Raw genomic sequence first — 22392 nt, 5'->3', positions numbered from 1 at the left:
CTTGTGTGAGCAGTGCGTCTGGTTTTATTTAGTCAGCACAGAGTTTGCAGTCGGACAGCCACACACCCTCCAGTTTTACTGTTTACAACAAAATATCGATATAGGGTATTTTTTCATGCAAGTTGTGGAAGTATATACACTGAATAAACACTCCAGAAATCAATATATATGTACATTATTTACACATTAACTATTTACTGTAATAGAAATGTCTTCTAAGAAAAAAATAAGAAAACGAGATCACTTGTGGCTTCTGGTCTACAACAGACCTAACTTTTCAGCAAAGCACGTCTAGTAGATATATATGCATTGCTTCACGGGAAGCACTCAATGCTGCTGCGTCTATAAATAGCTTGGTACCACGTTAAACTGCTCAAAAACGTTCTGTGGTCTTGAAGACGCTTGCTTGTCTGGGTCCAGGGTCGTCCAGCTGAGCCTCACCTGCTGACCAAGGCCCGCGGGGCTGCGGGAGCTGCTGCGTCCACCCAGCGCCCCTTGGGGGACAGCACGTCTTTGGCCGGCAGCGGGACGGCAACTCGGCACTGCGCGCGGACACGGGGGAGGGGGGAGGGTGCACCCAGTGGGACCGAGGGGCAGGCAGCCGGCCTGCCTGACCGCGAGGTTAATACTGTCACAGCGAGGCCTGGGGCTCGGTGGTTCCCTGTGACACCCGGACGGTAGGCAGGGTGTGCAGACTCGGAGCACCACGGCTTCCTGCGTCACTCCTGGGTGGGGCCCTCGGGCCAGTCTCCCTCGCAGGCGACCAGGGAAACACTCGCGTCAAGTGCTTCCTGAGGTCCACTCCTCCCGGCCCCACTCAGGGGACAGAAAAGCCCCATAGCCCCAGGGGCCTCCCTGGGTCAGACAAAGGACAGAACATCCTGGTGAGAGAGTGATCTTTCCGCCGGAGGGCCGGCCTGGGGGCTGCACTGCTGGACAGCGTGCGGTGGGCGGTCCAGGCAGCCCCCCAGAGCCATGCGTGTGCGTCTCGGGCATTTCAAGGATGTCTTGTTTAAGGATGTCTTGTCTTCTCCCAAACCAAACTTGTGAATCTGAGGTATCGGTACAAGAACGGGGCCTGGGAGCCCAGGAGTAAGCTGTCAGAGCCAGTTTGACGACGCTGGACAGTCCAGGGCTCGGACCCTCTGCAGATGAGCATGACTTAAAGCCACGCCCAGGGCCCGCGGCCTCCGTCTCAGCTGGGCCGCTCACGGGCCGTGACTCCTGCCGCTGGTGCCTCCGCCCAAGTGCAGAGTCGGTCTGGGGCGATCCTCCTTGGACTTGCGCCCGACACGGTGTGAGTTCGGGGTGCACCTGCGCAGACGGGGCAGCGGCAGGCGCCTCTGCACGGTGAGGGGCCCGCCACCGGAACAGCCCCGGCGGGCGAGGCGGTCCTGGCGGTGGAAACACAGCCCCCAACAGAGAAGGCATGTGTCTCGAGCCTGTCCTGAAGGACCAGAGGCCTCCGGCCCCGTCCACCTGCGTGTCTCAGTCTGGCCGGGGGCGGGCGGGGGCCCCTGCAGACGTCCCGGGGACGGCAGCCTGAGCCCCGGGCCCTGGGCCTGCACCAGCCCGCCGCACTGCCGGCGCGCGCTGGGGGCTCCCACCAGTAGTTGCAGAAGACCCTGGGGGCCGCGCGGCGGGAGAGGGGATCTCTGGAAGAGCGGGTGGGATGACATCCGCTTACACCTGCTCGTCACACTGAGGGATGTACGGGGTCAGTTGCCAGGTCAGGGACAGGGGCCTCGTTTTGCCCAAAGGCTCTGAACAGCGAGGACGGCGGCCGCGGGCTGACCATGTGCTTGTGGGGGTCAGGACGGCCGTACGGTGGTCTCACACGGCTCCCCCCACACGCATCCCTGCTGGGGTGCGGCGCTCACGGGACACCCACACCGTAAATGTCAATGATTGGCCTTCCTATAAAGAATCCGTGGGGCCACCCAGTCCGCGTCGAGGAGGCCCCAGGAGGGACGAGGGCCCCCCCCCGCCAGAGCAGTGGCACTTGGAGTGCACCCTGCAGGGCCCCGAACCCCACACCGGTGAGCGCCCGCCCCGGCGCTGAGCCCCTGGCGGCTGCATATATAGTGTCTACGTGGTTTGTTTTCAGTGCACGGTAAATACGTGTGTCAGGAGTTACGTTTATAGCTGCCGTTCTAAAAATACTACTATTAGAAAGTATCTCTCGTTATAATTTCAAAATAGAAAAAGGCATATAAAAGCTATAATCCTATACATCTGAGAAAAAGTCTGGATAGAAACCATAGCTTTGCCCCCGCTGCTCTGATGCGAAGCGGCGAGCAACCCCCGTGACCGCATGTGTCGATGGCGTGCGTGGGTCTGTGGGCGGGCCTGTGGCCTGAGTCTGTGGGTGGGCCCGTGGGCGGGCCCATGGCCCGAGTCCGTCGCACACGCCGTCGCGGCCGGCCTCCCCGGCCGCTGAGCGGAGGCCCTCGGCGGAGGGGAGCCACCAATGCGGGGCGCACAGAGGCTTCAGAGAACCGGGGGGCCCTGGAGGCCGCCGGGGCGGGAGTGCGGCGCGCCCCGCCTCCGGGGAAAGGCCGGCCGTCGGGGGTCCGGGCTGCGGCGGGGCGCGGCGGTCACTTTTACCTGTGCGGGCGGGGAAGCTACTTCTTATTGGCGATCCTCCTCTTCCGGGTGGCCAGCATGTCGTAGAAGGGGTCCCTGCTGATGCTCGCTCTGGGGAGACACAAGGGCCCGGTGAGGGGGCCTCCCCTCCGCCACCCCGGCCGGCACCCCGCGGGCCGTCCGACCGGAGGACCGCTGTGACCCCCGGGAGTCTGGAGACGGGCCACTCCCGCTCACGCGGGTGGCACGGGCACCCGTGTGCACTCCGCCCCAGCCTCACGGGCGTGTCAGCCCTGACGTCCGCGCCTTCTAACTCACACGCAAGCATCCGACTCCCACGTGACCGCCAGGGCCGGGCGCCGCGGCAGACGTGGGCCAGCGCCCGGCCTGGCCCGGGCCGGACACGCCCCCCACCGCGCCCCCCACCGCGCCCCCGGGCTTCGAAGGTCCCTGGTGACCGGGACACACCACTGTGTCGGCTGCTTGCTTTCTCTGCCTGCGCCCTGAACCCACACTCTCGTGGGAGTTCCAAGTCCACCCATCGAGAGCGAGCCCTCAGAGCCAGAGGCCCCGCCCTCCGCCCCAGTAAAAGCCGCACCCACGCCCTGGCCGGGGGGCTCGGTCGGCCAGAGCGCCACCCCGCAACGAGAAGGTCGCAGGCTCGACCCCCGCCAGGACCCCTGCAGGAGCCAACCGTGGTGCACCCATAGGTGGGACAGCGGACCCGCGTTCCCCTCCCTCCCCCTCCGTCCCTCAAAAGCACGACAGCGCCCGGTGTGCGCACGCTACCCCCCCCGCCGCCCCGCCAGCCTGCGCGGCCCCCGGCGGACTCTGTCGTTTCCAGGTCCTTTAAGTGACAGATCTGCGCCTCGCTGACTTCTCTGATGGTCACTGCCGAAGGGGGTCCAGCGATCCTAGTAAGAATCACCGGGTCACTGTCAACGGCGACACTGGTCCCTGGCGCGACGCCCGGGGGAGCATCTGGGCCCGCACCTGATGGACTTCATCCACTCCTCCTTCTCCTCGGGGCTGGGCGCGGAGATGCGGTACACCACATGGTTGCCCTCCACCACTCGGCCGTCCGCCTCCGTCTTGCAGGCTTTGATGACCTGCCCTTTGTGACTCGGGTTGTAAAGCTCGAAACAGTTCTGGTGGGGGGAGAGAGGGGCTGTCAGCGGGGGGGGGGGGGGGACACGGGATGTTCTTGCGCCCCCCGCCCCCCAGGGCGGCCGGCCGGCCGGCCACCAGAGCATCGGGGCTGTGGGGAGGGCCCCGCCGGCAGGAGGCAGGGCGGCAGGCGGCTCACGGGCTTCCGCGGGTCCTCCACCTCCCGGATGCTGAGGTTCTCCAGCGGGATGATCCCCCGGGGCTCCTTGTCCTGCGGGGGGAGAGCGCACAGCAGCCTCACACGAGGCGAGACCACAGGCCCCTCGGACGGGGAGGGCGGCGGGCCACCCGCCCGTCACTCACCGTCGTGTACTCGAAGTAGTAGAGGCAGTTGTCGGTCAGAATGAACCACCGCCGCTTCCAGGTCTTCACGCGCCCGCCTGCAAGCACAGGGGCCCCGTGAGCAGGCCGGGGCGGGCGGGCGCCTGGGGCCCGGGCCACGCGAACCGCTGCCTCCCGAAAGGCCCCCGGGAGGGAGCCGAGCTCGCTTTCGGGTTTCCTTCCTTGGGAAGAGGCCCACCCGTCCAACACTTAACCACGTCCTGGACGAGCTGCGTGGCCTGGGCCACCCGGGCTCTCGGGCCCGCCGGGCGACGAGCGGACGCGCGGCGTGGTGCTCTGCTCACCGGCACTCCCCTCCCCCAGGCCTGCACCTCGCCCCCACGGCCTCCCCGGGCACCCAGACGGCTCCGCTGCTCCCCTCAAACTCGCCTCCTGGAAAAGGCAGCCGTGATGAATGGGCTTCATTTCCCCACGTGGAAATGGCAGCGGGGGGAAGTGGGTGCCGCCCCGGCTGTCCGGGACCTAATCCTGTTACGCCGGGGTCCTGATCGCATTACGGAGGGCTCTGGGCAGCCCTGGGGCCCATCAAAATCAATTACTCCCGGGCCCGGGGTATGAGATTGAATTCACCTCCTAACAGGGTCTGGGACACACGTGTCACTCACACACGCAGCTCCTCCGCGTGTACCCCTCCCGCCATGGAAGGGGAAAGCGTCCGTCCCCTTACATGCTCAGCGGGGACAACAAGCCGGCTTCCAGCTCTCGCCCTTGCTTCTGACGGGGCACAGGGCAGTCCAGACAAGAGCACGCGAGTCCCTCTGCCTGCACAGGTCAACTCTGACCCACGTTCCCGTCTCTTTAACAACTGCTTTGTTCTCGAAACTCGGTGACCGTAAGGTGTTTACTCGACAACCGTGGGGCGGCACCCCGACTGCTGTGTGCTGACAAAGCGCCCAGGCCTTTGGAAGGCCACCTGCTCTCAGACTGAACCCAGAACGAGAGATGCCCTGTCTCAGACGCCTCGGGCTGCGCCTCTGTGTCCAGGCCGTAGGTGCCGGGGGCCAACCTGGCGCGTCTCTGGCACCGGCTTGCAGGTGACTGACCTCCTCCTTGGCCCTCGGAGAGCGACGTGCACCAGCCACCCACCTCTAGTGGCCAGGCCAGCGCCAACACCGGGGCAGGAGCCCCTCCGGGCACCGGGCGGGGCGGCCCGGGGAGCCTGCCAGCGCCGGCGTGCCCGCTCTCCGGGCGGGAACAGCTCTCAGCGAAGAGCAGACACGGGGGCTGCCAGGGCTGTCGGGGACGGTAGCTCTCGGCTGCCACCTGGCCGGGAGGCTCGAGGACTGAATAACACCACTGTCACTAGCTTTGTGGCTTCTCACCGGAACACCAGGGCCATGACTTCCCTCCCCAGAGACGTGTGCACGCGGCTACGGGAGCGTGGAAGGGGCAGACCCCAGGCTCCCGGCTGTCCCCTGTGCTCAGGCCACGTCCAGCCACTGCATCGGGCCCCCGCTCGGGTCCCGGCAGCTCCGGACACTGCCCTGAGCACTGATGTCCCGGCCCCTCGTCTGCTCCACTGAGAGGCTGGAAGACGAGCCCCGCTGGCCGCAGACCACACCAGCCGCCAGGAGCCTGCACTGTCACCGCCCCTCGAGGGGCACTGGCCGGCACTGCAGGGACGGGAGCGGGCACGCCAGCACTGGTGTTGGGGGCACACCCCTCCTCCCAGCCCCCCGGTCTGATGGGATCGCAGAGGCTGCTGCACCCTGAAGGCCACTCAGGCATTCAGGTGTGAAGGCTATGCTTCCGGTTCTTGGGCAGAGATCCGGAACTCTCCAGACCTCGACGGGGCCCGAGAAAAGTCAGAGCAAGGCCCCAAGCCCGAAACATGAACCTGCGGCCTGCTCCCACGCCTGCCACACTGCACCCATGCCTGCCATGCTGCACCCACGCCAGGGACTCCGCCTCCCTTGATTAAGAACCAAACCACCAGGACTCTCATACGCCTGGTGTCTCACCATCTGTTCTCGGAGCGCCTGGAGGATACGGGGCTGTCACATTGCACAGGCTCTAGTGGCACCGTCAGGCAGAAACCCCAACCCACCCCCCCGTCAAAGACCCTACCGCCTCCTACGATCGTCCAGAAAACATAAAAACCACCCTGCTTCTTTGTCAAGGGTTAGGATGCCTTTCAAATGTTCTGGGCTCTTCCCACGGTGGTGCAAGCATGCGCAGCCACGGAGTTAGTACCAGGGCGGAGTGAAGGGGGGGCGGGGCTGCCGCAAGCCCTCTCCCTGCTGCTCCAGCCAGGAAGAGGGGCAGGCTCGGTCCCACACAGCAACCCCCCCTCCCCCGGGCGGCATGGGGTGAGATCGGCTGCGCTCCGGCCATTCCTGCCCAGCCCAGGGTGCGGCAGGCACATCCACCGGCAAGTCCAAAGCCACGTGGGTCAGATGAACGGCAGCCAGAAATCAGAGCTTCACGCACACCCACAGGGCGAGAGACCAGGACGGGGATGAGCAGCCGGGGCAGAGAGGGAGCCACCGCGCACGAACCTCCTCCCGCAAGAGCAGCGGGGACAGCCCGCCACAGAGCAGAAAGGCGGGACCCGCAGGCAGAAGGAAAACAAGGAGAAGGCACATTTAAACCACTCGTCGAGCACCAGCCACACCAAACACGGGGAGCAACGCAGTCCCTGGAGACAGTGCTCTGGGACCCTGGCGCGGCCCAGCCCTCACTGCCTGCCGGGGCCGTGGACGGACGGCCCCCTTCGGGGGCTGTGATTCAAAGCAGCGCCCTCAAGTCTGGGGCGTGCGGCCGGCCACCGAGCGCGGCCTTTTCCTAATGACCTTGTTTTTCATGGTCTGCCTTGGCTCCCCGGCCTCGCTAGCGGAACTCGGAAGGCACGCGGCGGGAGTGGCGGCGGGGCGCTGGGGGGCGCTGCGGGGCGCTGCGGGGCCCGGAGCGCGGTCCCTCCCGCCCGCCGGCGCCGCTCACCCAGCTTCAGGAGCCAGCCCTCGCGGTCCGGGTTGAAGAACGTGTGTGTCAGGTCGTTGCCGTCGTCCTCCGGGATCTTGAACGGCTCGTTCTTGATGCTCTCGTACAAGTTCTGCGAGGACAGCAGCAGCGCGCGCTTCAGCGGGGAGGGCCTGGCCCTTCCCGGGCAGCCCACGCGTGGTGGTGGAGGGAACGGGGACAGCGCAGCGGCGAGGGACTCGCCGAAGAGGCGCTAAGATCGGGGCACTGGCGCCGCCCAGCTCACAACCAAGGATCAAGAGCAAGCGCCGGGGGCCGGAGGAGGGAGCCGGAAGGGGCGGGGCGGTCTCCCGGAAGGGGCGGGGCCGCCGCTCACCCGCAGCAGCTCCTCGGGCAGGTCCCTGCCCTCGTTGATGCCCCGGTTCATGGTGACGAAGCGCTCGGCGGTGGGTTTGTCCCGCACGTTGTGGTTGTGCAGGCTGGTGTTGAGCATGATGATGGCGAAGGACAGCACGTAGCACGTGTCTGAAAGAAGCCCGAGGGCAGCGGCGGGGGGGGCGCTCAGCCTCAGGGCAGCCGACGGGCTGGTCTGGCTCCCGTGTCCGAGTGACCTGTGTCCAGCAGGGCAGGCCACAGGCAGAGCCGTCCCGCGCCCCGTCACTGACCTGTGGACTGGAAGACCCCGGGGTTGCACAGGCAGTAGCGGGAAGCGAACGCCTCCATCATGCGGTCGATCTTCTGGGCCTCGCCTGGAAGCCTGAAGCTCCACAGGAACTGCCTGGAGAGACACGAGCGCCGGCGAGTGGCCGTCAGTTCCCAGCGTCCTGGCCTCACCCCCCTCCCCACCCCGGGGCCCAGGCCGGACGCCAGGTGCACGCGGCAGGTGCGCCGCCCGTCGGTGCAGGCGACTCGAAGCGGCCTTCCCTCCAATCCCATGGAGCTCCTTCCGCTCGGCCGGGGGACACGGACACGGCAGGTGACGCAGGGACGACAGGCAGCTCCCTGCCCTCGGCCGGCCACCCACCGACACCCGCAGCAGTGAGTCAAGGCCTGCGGCTCGGGCCAGAGACGGAGCAACCAAGAGACACGGAATTTTGGCCGCCGCGACCACACCCCCAGACGCGCCCGGCCGGCCCCTCCCTGGGCGGCCGGGTTCTCAGAAACTGACTCCGAGCCCCGGGAATCCAGAATCCGGCCGCAGCACCCAGAGCTGGCAGCGCGGCTCGGCCCGGGCGCGCGGCCGAGCACAGGGCGCGACACGGACAGCGGCGGCCCCACCCCGCCCGTGGGAGGAAAGCCCGCACCCAGCCGCCGAGCCTCATTTAAAGCGGAAGTCGGCCAAGGACCTGTGAACGGCACATGCGCAGCCGGCGGCCCCGGAGAGGCCACGCAGAGGGAGGGGCGCCGGCGTCCGCAGGGACCCGGGCGGCCCTTGCGAGTGACGTGGCGCGGGTGTCTGCCACTTCCGCTCGGGCAGCGGACCCCCGCTGCCCTCTTCTCCGGGACCACACGCGACAAGACGCTCACCGTAAGGCCTGGACCAGGTTGAGGTCGGCGAACTCGTGCAGCTCCACGAAGGCCTGCAGCACTTTGATGTTGAAGTCGTCCCTGGAAAGAGAGGAAGCCGCCTTCCAGCCCGCCGCAGACGGCTCCAAGACACACGTCCCCTCCGGCCATTTTCCTGGGTTTCAGTCGCGTGACTGAAGGTCCAGGTGCTGTCTGTTCGTGCGGTTTTGGCCACGGGGCCCAGGGGACCCCGTGGGGGACCGACGTGACATCACGACCGGTGGGCGTGAGGGCGAGGAGATCGCCGCCTGATCCCAAACTCACGCAGGACCAGAGGCCTCTCCCTCCCTCCCCCCGCGGAGGCTTGGAGCCCATTCTCGCTCCAGCATCCAGACGCCAGGAAGGCCCTGGCCGGGCGGCTCCGTAGGCTGGGGCGTCGTCCCGTGCACCCAAAGGCCGCAGGTTTGATTCCCCGTGGGGAAGGGAAGCGAAGCGAGTGGGGGGATGTTTCTGTCTCACATCGACATTTGTTCTCCCCTCCCCCCACTTCCTCCTCCTCTAGGATCAATGCACAGGGGTCCTCGGGGTCCCACAGGACAGGGATTCTGAAGTTCAGAGGGGAAGCACCCCTCCCCCAGCTCACCTCTCCCCCAGGTAGTCCCCGATGACGGTCTTGTTGAGGCCCTCGCCCTTGTACAGGAACTGGGCCACGTCCTCCGGGGAGCTCTGCAGCAGGTCATTCTCGATGAGGAACTGGATCCCCTGCGGCGGGACGGGAGCACCGCTCAGGACAGTCCCCGGGGCTCGCGCTCCAGTCACAGGGAGACGGGTGCGCGGGCTTGGGCACGGCCGAGACACCGCCGGGCCCCGCGGGGGCGCACACTACTGCTCGGCGCGGAGTGGGGGCAGTCTAGAATGCCCTCTGCTGACCGCACACCCACACCCGCGCCTCTGAGCGTGCTGCCCCCTGCTGGTCACAGATGCGTGTGTGTTTTCCCAGGCGTGTCTGGGAAGCTGGGAACGCAGAGGGGTCGCTCCGTAGCGCTCGCAGCCTCCCCATCCCACCGGCCTGTCCCCATCTTCCTCGTGGGGAGCCCAGGGCTGCTTCTGGGCACCTGAGGCGCCGGAACACGCGAAGGAAGCTCCGCACGAGGAGAGAAAGGCCTTCTGGTCCCGGGACCAGCCGACAAATGTGTTCGCTCCACCCCACTCATCAGTGGCCCTTGATAAAAACTTAAAACCGACTCTGCGTTTTTAAGAGGCAGCACGGCCACCTTTATCAAAAGGGAGCAGGCCGTTCAGATGGGTCAGTCCATAGCATCTGGTGGGCCAACACCCGATGCGCCCCCTTACCTTTTTGGGGTCCATGTTGAACTTCTTCCTCCCCATGGCGACGTGCTTGTTCCTCTGCGAGGTTTTGCTGTGCGCGGAGATAAGGAGGGCGCCGTTACTGGACGCGGCTCCCAGGGCCCGCCCGCTCCCCCGGCACTGCAGTGGCCGAGGCCCTGGCTAGGGGACTCGGCCCCTTCCTGCCTGTGGTACCTCTTCCGGGGAAGGCTAATGGTGGGGGGCGGTGACCTAAGACGTGCACAGCTCCCTGCTGCACAGAGAGTCACCTGTGCGAGGTCAGCTCTGAGGGGCCATGCTGCTCCCTGAACCGGGATGAGCCAGAGGAAGCCGGGGAAGGGGCCCCCTGTGGCTCCGCACAGCCCTCCCCCCCACCACCCCCAGCCCACCCTGCTGCAGCCGGGCTTACCTCTCCTCCACAGAGGTCAGGTTGTCGATCTCGGTCATCACTTCGGCGATTTCATACTTCAGTCTCTGTCGAGAGAGGAGGGAGGATGCTGAGGCGGGCCGGGGGCCTTTCCCTTCCTCCGCCAGACGCGGAGAGGCACCCGGGGCTGCTCCCCGGGGTCTCGCCTGGACGCCACGGGCCTGGACACACCTGTACCTACGGATCCAGAGGTACTCTCCTAGTCGGCGCCGCCCTGGCGCGGGAGAAAGAAATGTTGCGACTTGTGCCCCCTCGCCAGGGGGTCGGAGGCATCCATGAGGCAGGTCCCTGAGTGTGAGTGTGTGTGAGTGTGAGTGTGTGAGAGAGAGAGAGGGAGAGAGAGAGAAGGGGAGAGAGAGAGGGGGAGAGCGAGCGGGAAGGAGGAAGAAATCAGGAGGGGACCCCAGGGGGATGTCTCGGGGGCCAGTGATAAAGAAGGGGAGTGCTCAGCACCCTTGTGGGGGCTACGAAAAGGCGGCAGCAGCACTCCCACCTGCCTCCCCCTTCACGGCCTCCTGGGCTCGTAGGAGGCCAGGGCAGGAGGTGAGGTTTCAGGGCTGTTAGCACAGCGCCCCCCCCCAAATCTCGGGACGGTTTCCGTCCCTCTGCAGGAGACGAAGCACTGTGGACAGAGCCCAGGGGGTGACCAGAGCGAGCGCCTGTGGCCCTGAGACGCACCAGGAGCTCCAGGAGGAGCGGACGTCCCCACCCCTCCACGAGGAAGGCAGGCTTCCCGAGACTGCACGGCACCATTACAACAGATGTCCAAACAGACCATTGACCTGAAACTCCAGCGTCCGGCAGGAGTAGCACCTGCCTGAGGGGGGTCGGCAGGGTCATCGTATGGCTGTCATAATTTATCATTTTAATTTGAACACTTCACCTAGAATGCATAGGGTGTGCTTGAGTGTGACAGTGTTGCGTTACAGAGTGGCACGCTTATGAGTTCATAGTAAAAGACTTTGTAATAAAGCAGGGGCGTCATTTGTGCCGGGCCCGGTACACTCCGACTCTCCAGCCCAGGCCCCTAGTCCGGGCATCTGGCGTCCCCAGGAACGAAGGGTAACCTCAGAAGTAGACGTTCCAGGAATCATCCTTCAAGCACAAAGACTTTTTTTTTATTAGAAACCCATTTATTCCGTGTGCCAAGAGACTTCAGACTCCAGCCGCGGGCCGCTAGAAAGGAGGCATTGTCTGGACAGGGCCTGGCCGCACGGCCGGCGGCCCGAGAGGCCGCGCTGACTCTGGCAGGACGGCGACGGACGCTTCCCAAGGAAGAGCCACGCGTCCGATGTCCTGGGGAGGCCCGGCGGGGAGCAGCGAGTGCAGGTCTCCTGGACGGGTTGGGCAACAGCCGCAGACCCTCCGACTGCGAGAAGGGCGTCCCTCCCTTGCGTCTCCTGTGGGACCCCTGCCCGGCCCCCCGAGCTCACGCAGAGGGAAGCCCAGTGCTCCTGGGCCTGGGCTGTGTCAGCTGTGGGGGGGCGGGGGCAGGCACCTGGTGCGCACCTGGAACCCCACGGGGGCGCAGTCACCGACGGCAAAGACGCCCGAGGCACCGAAACGGGGCGGCGACGTCCTCAGTGCTGGGGACACTGCTGCACAAAACCGGGTCTCCCCAGACAATTTCGGGGAGCAATGCGCCTGCAGATTGCCGCTGCTGTCTGAAAATGACTGTGGTGACTCTGCAGTCACGTGTCCCCCACGGCTGACTGCGGATCTGTGGTGTCCTGGGGGCCGCCCACGGCCGTGCCGCCGGTCCCCGCTGCGCCGGCCCAGCCCCCTGGCCCTCCTGCTCCGTCCCTTCGGGCCACGCAGACGCCAACTTTCTCTCCTGGCCCTGAAGCTCCCTCATTTACTCTTTGGCCCAAAAGCAAAAACTGAAAGATTTTCTTTTTACCTCGATGTCATCGATAAGTTCCTTCTTCCTCCGACGGATGTCTAGAAGCTCCTCCCTCTCTTCTAAGGAGAGGTCTTCAGGCACTGAAAGGAAAACAACTCAAATGAACAACCGAACTACCGCCCGCCCCGGAGAACAGCTCGGCAGCGCCCGGCCGCACCGGCGACGCGGCACGTGGGTGTTTGACCCTGTTAACCCTCCTCAGGTAACCCTAAGGAACCCTGGCGTGGCGGCACTGCCTGTGGCAGAAAAACAGCCCGAACCCCAGCAGGAAGGAAGGAGCACATCACGGTATTTACAAAACCGAATCCCACACGATCAGGAAAAAAGGCTGGACTCAGCCTCTCAATACCGAGGAGCCTCTCGGATCAATCAGAGCTGATAAGAGGCGCGTGGACTTCGGCTGCAGGCGGCACCCGTCCCGAGGGTGGGACACTGCGCCCTGCGCTCCGGAAGGTGCCGGAAGGTGCGGGAACGTGCAGGTATCCCAGCAGGGTGTAAACGAGCACAAACCAAATTCTCGACGGCGGCTCCTTCTGAAAGGGCTGGGGGGTGGGCGGCGCCACATCCCGGAAGGACAGTCCCGGTGCCGTGGGACGTGGGTATTGGCTGGACTTTCTTCTAACGGACACACTTGTTCCTAACAGCCTCTCACTGATGCTTAACCTCCGCAGTGTTCATCGTCCCTACCAGGTCCATGTTCTCTCCTCTCCAATTACAGTCATTCACTGTCTAACGGTGGCCGGGGGGAGGGGGGGGTGTCTTTCTCCATCGTTAAGTGCGGACTGGCTCTGGGACTTCCTTTGACCCAGAGAACTCGGCCCAGGTGGCGCTGTGCGAGGCCCGGAACCTCCGCCGTCCCGGGACCCCGAGCCCTGTGCTCTGGGGAGCCCAGAGGGAGCCCCAGACACCCCAGCTGCTGCAGCCCCCTCGGCTCAGGCCCTAGGCGGGTGAGGGCGGTCCTGGGAGGAGCTCGGCCGCCCTGGCTGGCCGGCCGACTGTATCCACATGAGAGGGGACCCCGACGGGAGCAGGCCCCGACCTGCCTGCCAGTGCCCACAGCTGCAACGGCAACCCACGGTTGTTTTACGCCAACCACTTTATAATCCTTTGTTACGCGGTCATCAGTAACTGATACATTTACAATGAACACAGGTGGGAAAAGGACCAAGGCTTAACACCCGGACATAAAGAAACAAGCAACAAAAAAGAAATGGCAAGAAGCGTCTTTAAAAGATAAGAATAGGTAACAGTTGAAGGGGAAAGGGTGGCGAGAGAAACGGCAGACAAACCTCAGCGAAAGAAAGCCGGTCGTCGGTCCCCTTACATTAGCACACGCACACCAGATGAAGACAGTCACCAAATCATGACATAACATCCCAGTAATCACACGATTAACAAGTCTGAATATATGTAGCTGACAACATGGCCTCCAAATATTTAAAGCAAAAATCAGCAGAGGTGCATGTAAAAAATGATACAGGTTTGACTAATACAATTGACAGGCTAGTTAAACGTAATATGCTTCATCCTTTTAAAGGTGCGCATTTGCGACATGTCTGAAATCGATTGTGACAGATATAGGTCACTGCCCCCACATCCGGGAATGCGTCTGTCACCGCCCGAAGCACAACGGGACGGCTGCTCCCGGGTGTGTCTGTCACAGACAGGACTCACAGCCGGCCATCGGATGGGGCACGAGGAGCCGGGGACAGCTTCCAACATCCACCGACACCTCCCGGTGCCACCCGGAACGCCTCGGCTCGGGAACCTGAAGCATCGGAGGAACCCCAGGAACCCCAGAGAAGCTTTCCTTGACGACGCACTGCGTCGCCCACGCCTCCGGCGGCACACAGGACAAAAGCGTGCAGGGAAACACCAGCACCAACTCTGCAGAGGAGAAACCCCGGACCGCGGGGCTCTGACTGTGCGGAAGGGCACCTCCGACCCACTGATGCCGCTCATGCTTTGCTTTGTAAATGCACGTACAATAAGGTTATGTAATAATCAACGTCGAAATGCATTTAAAGGACTCTTTCAATCAATATAAATGAAAATCCTTGTGAGAAGAAATTAAGTCTGGGTTTTTCTGGCAGCCTTTGCCTTGCAAGTAGAACATAGAATAACGCTGCATCTTGTCACTGACAGGGCCAGACCCGGTCAGATCAGGGCGCCCAGCAGCCACCCCCTCCCCCACCGCACCCGTGCTGTCCTGGGGCCGCCCGGCCCACGCAGACGGTCTTTGCCAACCTCACAGGGCCACGGTGGCGGACGCCGTGCCCTGCCCTTGCTCAGCCTCTGCAGGCGTCTGGCTGTACATAAAGCAGAGGCGACTTTATTTATTCTTTCCGTTAGTTAGTTAATTGGCCTGACATTGGTCTGCAAAACCGCACGGGCTCCCGATGTACCTACCGCTCGACAAAACACCGCCTGCACCCGGCACCGTGTGCCCGTCGCCCAAAGCGAAGACTCTTTCTGCCCACCTCCCCCGCCCGCCTTGTCCCTCCGGCAATCACCACGCTGTCGCAGTCCTTGTTTCACACCGATAACGGTTTCCTTAGTCCTGTCAACGGTTCCCGCCCAGCCCCCGGGCCCCTCCCCTCGGGCAGGTGTCGGTCTGTGCTACGTTTCTGTCTCCGTTTCACTTGTTACTTCGGTTAGTTCGTTACATCTGACATACAAGGGAGATGGTAAGGCATTTGTCTGTCCGGGTTGTTTCACTTGGCATAGAGCTCCCCAGACCCACCCATGCCGTCTCTGGAAAGCTCTCTCACAGCCGGGCTTCTGCAGACCAAGCAGGCTCCGCCCCCGCGACCGCTCAGAGCCGAGGGGAGGGACGCCGGGGTCCTCCCCAGTCGCGGAGCACTTCCTGGGAGGGCGTCCTCGCGCTCCTTCTCCAGCTTTCGGGGAGGAGAAGCGTTGGGGCAGCAGGACTTCCCGACTCAGACGTGTGGGCCCCACCCCGGCCGGGGCCCGCACGTGGAACCCAGCGACCCCCGGGGCCGCCGGGAGGACTTCCTGCAGTGGCTCCACTCTGGAGGCCAGGCCGGGCGCACTCCTCTCGCTCTGCAGGGCAGCACCCTGCAAGCACCCTGGCTCCCGGGGGTGCCGGGCCCTCCACGCACGTGCTCCGCGCGCCTGGGGCAGAACTCTCACCGAAACAACTGCCGTCGCAAAGACCAGGCGCTCTGAGCCGAGGGCAGATGAAGGGAGGAAATCCCACTTGTTTGGAAAGGAAGGGACGCAGTTCTAAGCAATGCACGGGCCCGAGGGGACGCACCATGAGCCGGGAAACACCAAGAGGAGGAGGAGGAGGGTGGAGTCACTGCGCATGGACCCCTGCAGGCCCCAGCTAAGGCGGGCCGAGAAGGCCGCCACTCAAAACGCTGCTTCTAGGCGACAGCGAAGTTCAAAACAACGAGCTAAGCCTTCACCTTGACAATTTTGCAAAGTAACTGTCTCAACCCAAAGGAGAAGACGGAAAAGAATTCACTTTTCAAAGGCAAGAAAGTGCAGCCGCTTTGGCGCACCGGTGGCTCCCCAAGAAGCCGAGCCCGGGGTCTGCGCAGGGGCCGGCACTTCCCCTCCTGTCCGTGCGCCCAGGATGACAAGTCAGAACCACACGGAAGCCGCGCGCAGGCACACAGATGCACGGACACGCACCGCGGCACCGCTCGCCGTCGCCAGAAGGTGGCGACAACCCAGGAGTCCTACAGTGAGTGAGGGGACGTGAACCCTGTGCGCCCGGGGCTGTGGGTTACCGGCCACGGAAGTGAGGGAAACTGGCCGGGGCAGCGGCCTGTATGGGTGGCCAAGGGCACTGTGCTGGGGGAGGGGGGCAGTCCCTAAAGGTCGCACAGTGCGGGGTTCAAGGACACAGCACTTCAAAACGCCAGAAGCACAGGGTGGGGAGCAGAACGGCGGTTGCCTGGGGTTCAGGAAGGCTGGGCAGGGGCCAGCAGGTGCGACTCTGAGGGGCGGCGGCAGAAAGGTGCAGGTGCCTGCGGCGACGGACGGTTCCGGATCTACACTGCAGGGTTGCTGATAAGATGAGGTGGACAGATAACGAGACGACGTGGTGATAAGATGACACACCCCTACCCCGCCCCCCCGCCCCCCACACACACACTGTACCGACGCCAACGACCTGATCAGACAGTGCATGTGACTCTGTCCCTGAGATGTGGCCGCTAAGAGACAGTGGGTGATGGGCAGGTGAGACCGCTCCATACCAGCTTTGTAACTCGCTGGGAATTAGCCAACAGTTAAAGTTTAAAAAAAAAAAAACAAAAAACCTGACATTGCCTAAGGGGGAAACCCTGGGGACTGGGCAGAGGAAGTGGGACACCACCCCCAGTCTCCCCGTCTGCACAGGCCCCTCGAGCCACCCCCAGGGAAATGTGCGCAAGAGCCGAGGAGGTGGTCCCTCCCGCCTGGGGGCCTGTCACCGCATCAGGGGGGTTGGGGGGGGGCGGGCCCTGGAGCGCTAAGGAAACACGGAGCAGACTTTCGGAGACGGAGCCGTCCAGGACCGTCATCGTCCCTGAGTGACCAGCCGGGCTGCCTCGTTCTGGACGTGCGACACCAAATGGGCAGGAGGAGGGGGCACCTCGCAGGCTGCACGCGCTCCAGGCGCACTTTCCCGGGGACTCACCTCCGATGGCCAGGTCTTTGCTGTTGTCCGACTCGGAAGGCCCCTTCGCGGTTTTAGGTGCTGGTCGCGGCAGCCCCCTCCTTCCAGATACCAAAAGTTGTTCTTATTTCCCGCGGCCGCTCTAACAAACCACCACAACCTCGGTGACTTAGAACAGGCCTCGCTCTTGTGCAGTTCTGGAGGTCACCAGCCCAAGGTCGGCTCCCCGGGGCCACATCGGAGGCCCGGGGAGAATCCCTTTGCTTCCCTTTGTCCCCCGGCACCCTCCCCCGCCCCCCCCCCAGGTTAACCACTCCTTTGACTCCCATCGCCACCGATCGGTCTTGTCCGTCCTTGGTCCGTCCCGGCCATTTCCCAGAAATGGGGTCACGCACTGTGTGTGGCCTTCGGGAGCCGGCTTCTTTAACTCAGCGTGATGCTTTCAAGCACGTGTCAGCACGTCCTCCCCTTGCGTGGCCGAGGAACTTCCCGTTGAGCGGAAAGACACATAGACCACTTTCTAGGTATCCAGTCGCCCCCGACAGACACCGGGTTTGTCGCCACCTTCTGGCGACTGTGGGCAGTGCCGCTGTGCGCATTGGCGCACCAGCTTCCGTGTGGTGCGTCACTACAGCCGCCGAAGTCCTCGCCCCCACGTGTGTGTGTGTGTGTGTGTGTGTGTGTGTGTGTTTGTGTGACGCAAAGGCCGTCTGTTCGAGCGCCACACACAGGAGCCTGGCTGGCGCACCACGCGGCCCCGCCCGCTCACCCTTTGCGGTCTTCTGCGCAGAGAGCTGGAGCACGCGCGTGCTGGAGAAGCGGGCGAGAGGCCGCAGGAAAAGCAGCGGCGACCCCACCGCGGAGAAGACAACCCCAGTGACGACCGTTTCAGACTCGATCCCTCTAGAACACACACACACACACACACACACACACACAGAGTTTTTAAAACAATTTTTTAATGGGGTGACGCCAATGCCAGCGACCCCGATGGAACGGGCAGGCTGGGGTCCAGGCTGCACTGGGGGGGCTCGGCCCATTCTTAGGGCCACTTTCTTCTTACGAGAACCTCACCCTGTCGCTTCTCCTCCTGACCACACAAGCCGGCACGGTATAAAATGCCATCCTGGCCTTTGAAAACAACTCTAACGATACGGTAATCAATGAAAACAAAACAAAAGTCTCAACTATTACAGGACCGAGGTCTGCCTTATGTGAAAACTAAGTTTCTTAGGTCACAATTTAACCTCGATCCTTCTTAGTTTATTTTAAATCAAAACTCACTCCCAACGGGAAAAGACTATGCTCATTAAATAATGCGGAAATTAATCTAAACAGCAAGATCTAACAGAGAAAGAATGACTAGCTTTCACACATCCACTTCAATTTTTTTGAAGATTTTATTTATTTTTAGGGAGAGGAAAAGGGTGGACAAAAGAGAGGGAAAGAAACATCAGTGTGTGAGAGAAACATTACCCGCCCCAACCAGGGACCTGGCCCACAACCCAGGCGTGTGCCCTGACCGGGAATAGAACCGGTGACCTTTTGGTTCGCAGGACGCCGCCCAATCCACTGAGCCACACCAGCCGGGGCTTCCACTTAACTTCAAACGCTTCAGTCATAAGTGATTTTCAAGCCCTCCATACCCGGTCGACAGACCCGAGTGTGGCGATGTGTTTTACTGGGCTGCCCTGCCGCCTGTCACAGGGGTGGGCGGTCTGTGCCGCAGCAGGGAGAGGCTGGCATCTGAGCACAGACACGCCTACGCCCTTGACCTTCCACAACATTGCTCCTGAAGCCGCGCCCTCTCTTTTATCTTCAACGGTTCTCTTCCTACCGGCTCCCTCCCATCCACGTACAAACATAAACACACTCAGATCCCTCCCAGCCCACCCCCACCTCGGCCTTATCGCACGGTCTCCCGTCTCCTTGCATAAACCATTAGAGAGGTCTGCACTCGCTCACGGCTTCTGGAACAAAGACAGATGATCTAAACACCGCTAATAAGCCCGCGTCAGGAAGTGTGCACCGAGGCTGCAAGGACAGCAACGGTGCCCTGGCGGCGCAAGGACGGGTGGCAAGAGCAGCGGAACAGAACACGCCGCCTCAGAACAGAACCGCGTCTGGGAAACGCTTCGGAGCACGGTCCCTTCAAGAAGCAGAGCCAGGCTCAGTGGACTGAGCAGGGGCTGCGAACCAAAGCGTCGCAGGTTCGATTCCCAGCCAGGGCACATGTCTGGGTTGCAGGCCATGACCCCCGGCAACCGCACATTGATGTTTCTCCCTCTCTCTCTCTTTCCCCCTCCCTTCCCTCTCTAAAAATAAATAAATAAAATCTTTTAAAAAAAGAAGCAGAGCCGGGACAACAGGGTACCCCCCCCCCCCCGGAAAGGGGTGAGGTGGAACCCCTACCTCGCACCATGTACAAAAAGTAACTCAAAATGGATCGGTGAGCTCAGTACAAGAGCTAAAACCTCGGCAGTCGGAGAAGAAAACCCAGGGTGAACTCTCCACGCGGCTGGACTTGGCCCTGCGTTCCAGACACGACGCCCAAAGCGAAGGCGACAAGCGAAACGATAAATGGGACTTTGAAACGAAAAACGTGGGTGCATCGAAGGACACTCTCGAAAAAGCGGAAAGACAACCTAGAGAACGGGAGGAAATATTTGCAAATCATACGTCTGCTAAGAGTCTCTCGTCCCGAATGCACCAAGAACGCTCACAACTCAACAACGACCAGCCCAGTTTAAAAATTCAGAGGACGTGAACACCCGTTCCTGTGAGGATACACAGATACCCAGCAAGCCCCTGGGGAGACGCTAGAGGTCAGGGGGACATGCACACGGGAACCACCACGAGACCGCACCTCGCGCCCCTGGGATGGCTGTAACACTGTTTTTAAAAGAAGGTCAACTCGGCCAGGACGTGGAGCAGTCGGAACCTTTGTGTTTTGCTGGCGGGAACATAAGATGGTTCAGTGGCTCTGCAAAACACGTTAGCAGCTTCTCAGGAAGTTAGACACAGAGTCATTATATGGCCCAGAGATACTGACAGGAAGGCGTTTGAACAAACGCTGCACACGAATGTTCACGAGGGCACTATCTACAACAGCCAAAAGGGGTGGGGGGGACTGCCCAGATGCTCGTCCAGAGACGAGCGGATGGACAAGTTGTGGTATGACCATACAGTGGAACATTATTCTGCAAAAAGTAAGAAAAAAAGTTTTTTAAAAAACCCTCCTGAAACCTGCAACCACGCAGATGAACCTAAAAAGCACGCGGAGTGAACGAAACCAGATGCAGAAGACCCCAGACCCCGCTGACGTCCAACGCCCACACAGGGTCAGCCTGCGGAGACGCAGAGATCGGTGGTGGCCAAGCTGGCGCAAGAACGGACCCCAGACGGGCTGGGGGGTCCCGTCAGCGTGACGGGACGTTCTGAAACTGAGTGGGCGACGGCTCCGCACGCCTGCAAATTCACTCCACGCCACCGAGTGGCACACCTGAAGCGGGCGGATCTTACGGTGCATGAACTGTGTCTCAGTAAAGCCGCCAGGTTTGGGTCAGGCTCTCTGCTGTGCAGCCCCGGCACCGGGGACCCTCGGGTCCTCACCCGGCATCCCGTGCCCGCTCTTCCTCTTCGCCCGCTGCGTCTCCGGCGGAAACAGGACAACCAGCATGCGCAGCCCACGACGGTGGGCCCGGCCCCAAACAGAGTCTAAGCCAGTGGCTGGCCTGTCGGACACTGAACAGAAGGCCTCGTGTCAGTAAGGTCTGAAGGACGAGTTAAACCAGGACAACGCAACTTCATGCATGTCGTGCCTCCAACACGAGGTGCGTGCTCGCCGCCAGAGACCCGGTGCGCCGTTCACCGGAACTGCTCCGGGCACAGAGGTCCAGCTGCGGACAAATACTTCCCAAACCAGCCTCAGCTTGCTACCACGCTTGTGAAAATTACAGGCGGAGAAAGTCTACGCTGCCCATATTTTTTTAACAAGAAGAAAGGAAACTGCGTCTCTAAACGAAGAAAAAGTGACTTGAGGTGTCTGTCACGAGGTGGCCCAGAACGCCGACCTCCTGTGTCACCGTCACCGGCCCAATAGACCCCGGTCCAGGGCAAGAGGCCGGGTTTGCCCAGGCCACGTGTCTGGACCCGGCCGGCTGCCACTGGAAGCTGGAAGGGCGGGACGGCCCCCGTCTGAAGACCCCCAGCCCCCCCCATGCCCCCCACACAGCCGCGCCTCAGGAGGATGCCCACGGCCCAGCGTCCTGGCCTGCAGAGTCCCGGCCTGCAGAGTCCCGGCCTGCAGAGTGGGGCACATGTTGGCCCGCTCCCGCCGGGAGCCCGGACCAGACCTCGTCGGCGGCAGACTCGACACAGCTGCACGCCAAACATCCCACGCGGTGCTTCCGGTTCTCGAGCATCTCAAAGGGAGAAAGCTGAGGAATTCGACGCTGCGTGGGGGCGGGGGAGCAGGGGAATGCTGCTTCAGGGCAGAGCGGGCGGAGCGGGTGGAACCCATGTGGTGTTCACCTCACAGTCCAGGAGGGAAGGTGAGGCCGGCAGCCTGGGCTGAAAGTCCCCCCCACCCGCCCCAGGGAGGCTCCGGCCATCCCGGGGCTGCAGTCCTGGGAACCCAGCGAGCGACCGGAACGGCTCCCACGGGGCAGAAGGTGGGCAGGGCGGGCGGGCGGTGGGACGTCCGGAGGCAGGGTCAAGAGGGCAGAGCTGGCAGGTGGGTGCGCGCGCCCTGCCTTCCAAACCCAGGAGAAAGGACAGGTTTGTTGTTGTTGTTGTTGTTTACAGATTTTATTTAATTATTTTTAGAGAGGGGAGGGAAGGAGAAAGAGAGAGAGAGCACATGAATGTGCGGTTGCTGGGGGCCGTGGCCTGCAACCCAGGCATGTACCCTGACTGGGAATCGAACCTGTGACACTTTGGCTCACAGCCCGCGCTCAATCCGCTGAGCTACGCCAGCCAGGGCAGAAGAGGTTTTTAAAAACAGGAGATCGGCGAGAGCCTGGAAATGCTGAGCTCGCCACAGAGGAAGAAAACGGAGAGGACTGGGGGTGGAAGGAGAACCCCGCGTCGAGGAGACGCCCGGGCAGCCCCAGGGCTGCCGAGCGCCGCGGAGCGGGGCCCCGTACACGCGCCGGGGGGCACGCTGCAAGCAGACGGTTCGGGGAGCTCGGAGTGGCGCTGCTGCGAGGCCTGTAATGAAAACCATACAGCCGGCTCCGTGGATGGAAAAGGGCGTCTGATAAAATTCGACAGCCCTTCCGGACATGGGGGGGAAAATGCAGTGAACTAAGAATAGAAGATCTGTGGGTCCAGTGACGGGTCTGTGGCGGACGTGGAGGCGGTCCCACTGGGGCCGGGACCGAAGGAGGGGCCCCCGTCACAGCCCGCGCTCCACACCAAGGCCTGGCAGGTTTTCCAGGGCCGGGGAAACCGGGCTTGGGGCCCCGGTCGGGTCGGGGAACCACAGGGACGCATTTGCATCAACTAAGTTTTGCATAAATAGCAAGTGTGCATTCCCCCACCCAAAGGGACTTCCGAATTCTG

General features: G+C 62.6%; 1 protein-coding gene across 6 annotated transcripts in view; it reads right to left on the bottom strand.

Moving 5' to 3' along the window:
- Position 1: 1 nt before the first annotated feature.
- The window catches only part of CYTH3 (cytohesin 3), a 47236-nt gene continuing 24845 nt past the window's right edge, over positions 2 to 22392 (bottom strand). For 3 of the 6 annotated variants that reach the window (XM_045821824.1, XM_045821796.1, XM_045821831.1), the window contains exons 2-13: positions 12195 to 12277; positions 10277 to 10341; positions 9874 to 9940; positions 9164 to 9282; positions 8542 to 8622; positions 7680 to 7792; positions 7391 to 7539; positions 7036 to 7147; positions 4057 to 4133; positions 3893 to 3964; positions 3580 to 3734; positions 2 to 2697 (exon numbers count right to left, since the gene is read on the bottom strand). In XM_045821824.1, coding sequence (XP_045677780.1) covers positions 2625 to 2697; positions 3580 to 3734; positions 3893 to 3964; positions 4057 to 4133; positions 7036 to 7147; positions 7391 to 7539; positions 7680 to 7792; positions 8542 to 8622; positions 9164 to 9282; positions 9874 to 9940; positions 10277 to 10341; positions 12195 to 12277 — 1166 coding nt within the window. In that variant the 3' untranslated portion in view covers positions 2 to 2624. The remainder of the gene's footprint in view (positions 2698 to 3579; positions 3735 to 3892; positions 3965 to 4056; positions 4134 to 7035; positions 7148 to 7390; positions 7540 to 7679; positions 7793 to 8541; positions 8623 to 9163; positions 9283 to 9873; positions 9941 to 10276; positions 10342 to 12194; positions 12278 to 22392) is intronic. The other 3 variants (XM_045821803.1, XM_045821806.1, XM_045821813.1) reach the window with 3 other exon arrangements.

Source organism: Phyllostomus hastatus, unplaced genomic scaffold (genome assembly GCF_019186645.2).
Source record: "Phyllostomus hastatus isolate PE091 unplaced genomic scaffold, TTU_PhHast_1.1 phas_contig_150, whole genome shotgun sequence".
Classification (NCBI taxonomy): domain Eukaryota; kingdom Metazoa; phylum Chordata; class Mammalia; order Chiroptera; family Phyllostomidae; genus Phyllostomus; species Phyllostomus hastatus.
The sequence above is the reverse complement of the archived record's forward strand: the minus strand, read 5'-3'. Positions and strand labels throughout refer to the sequence as shown.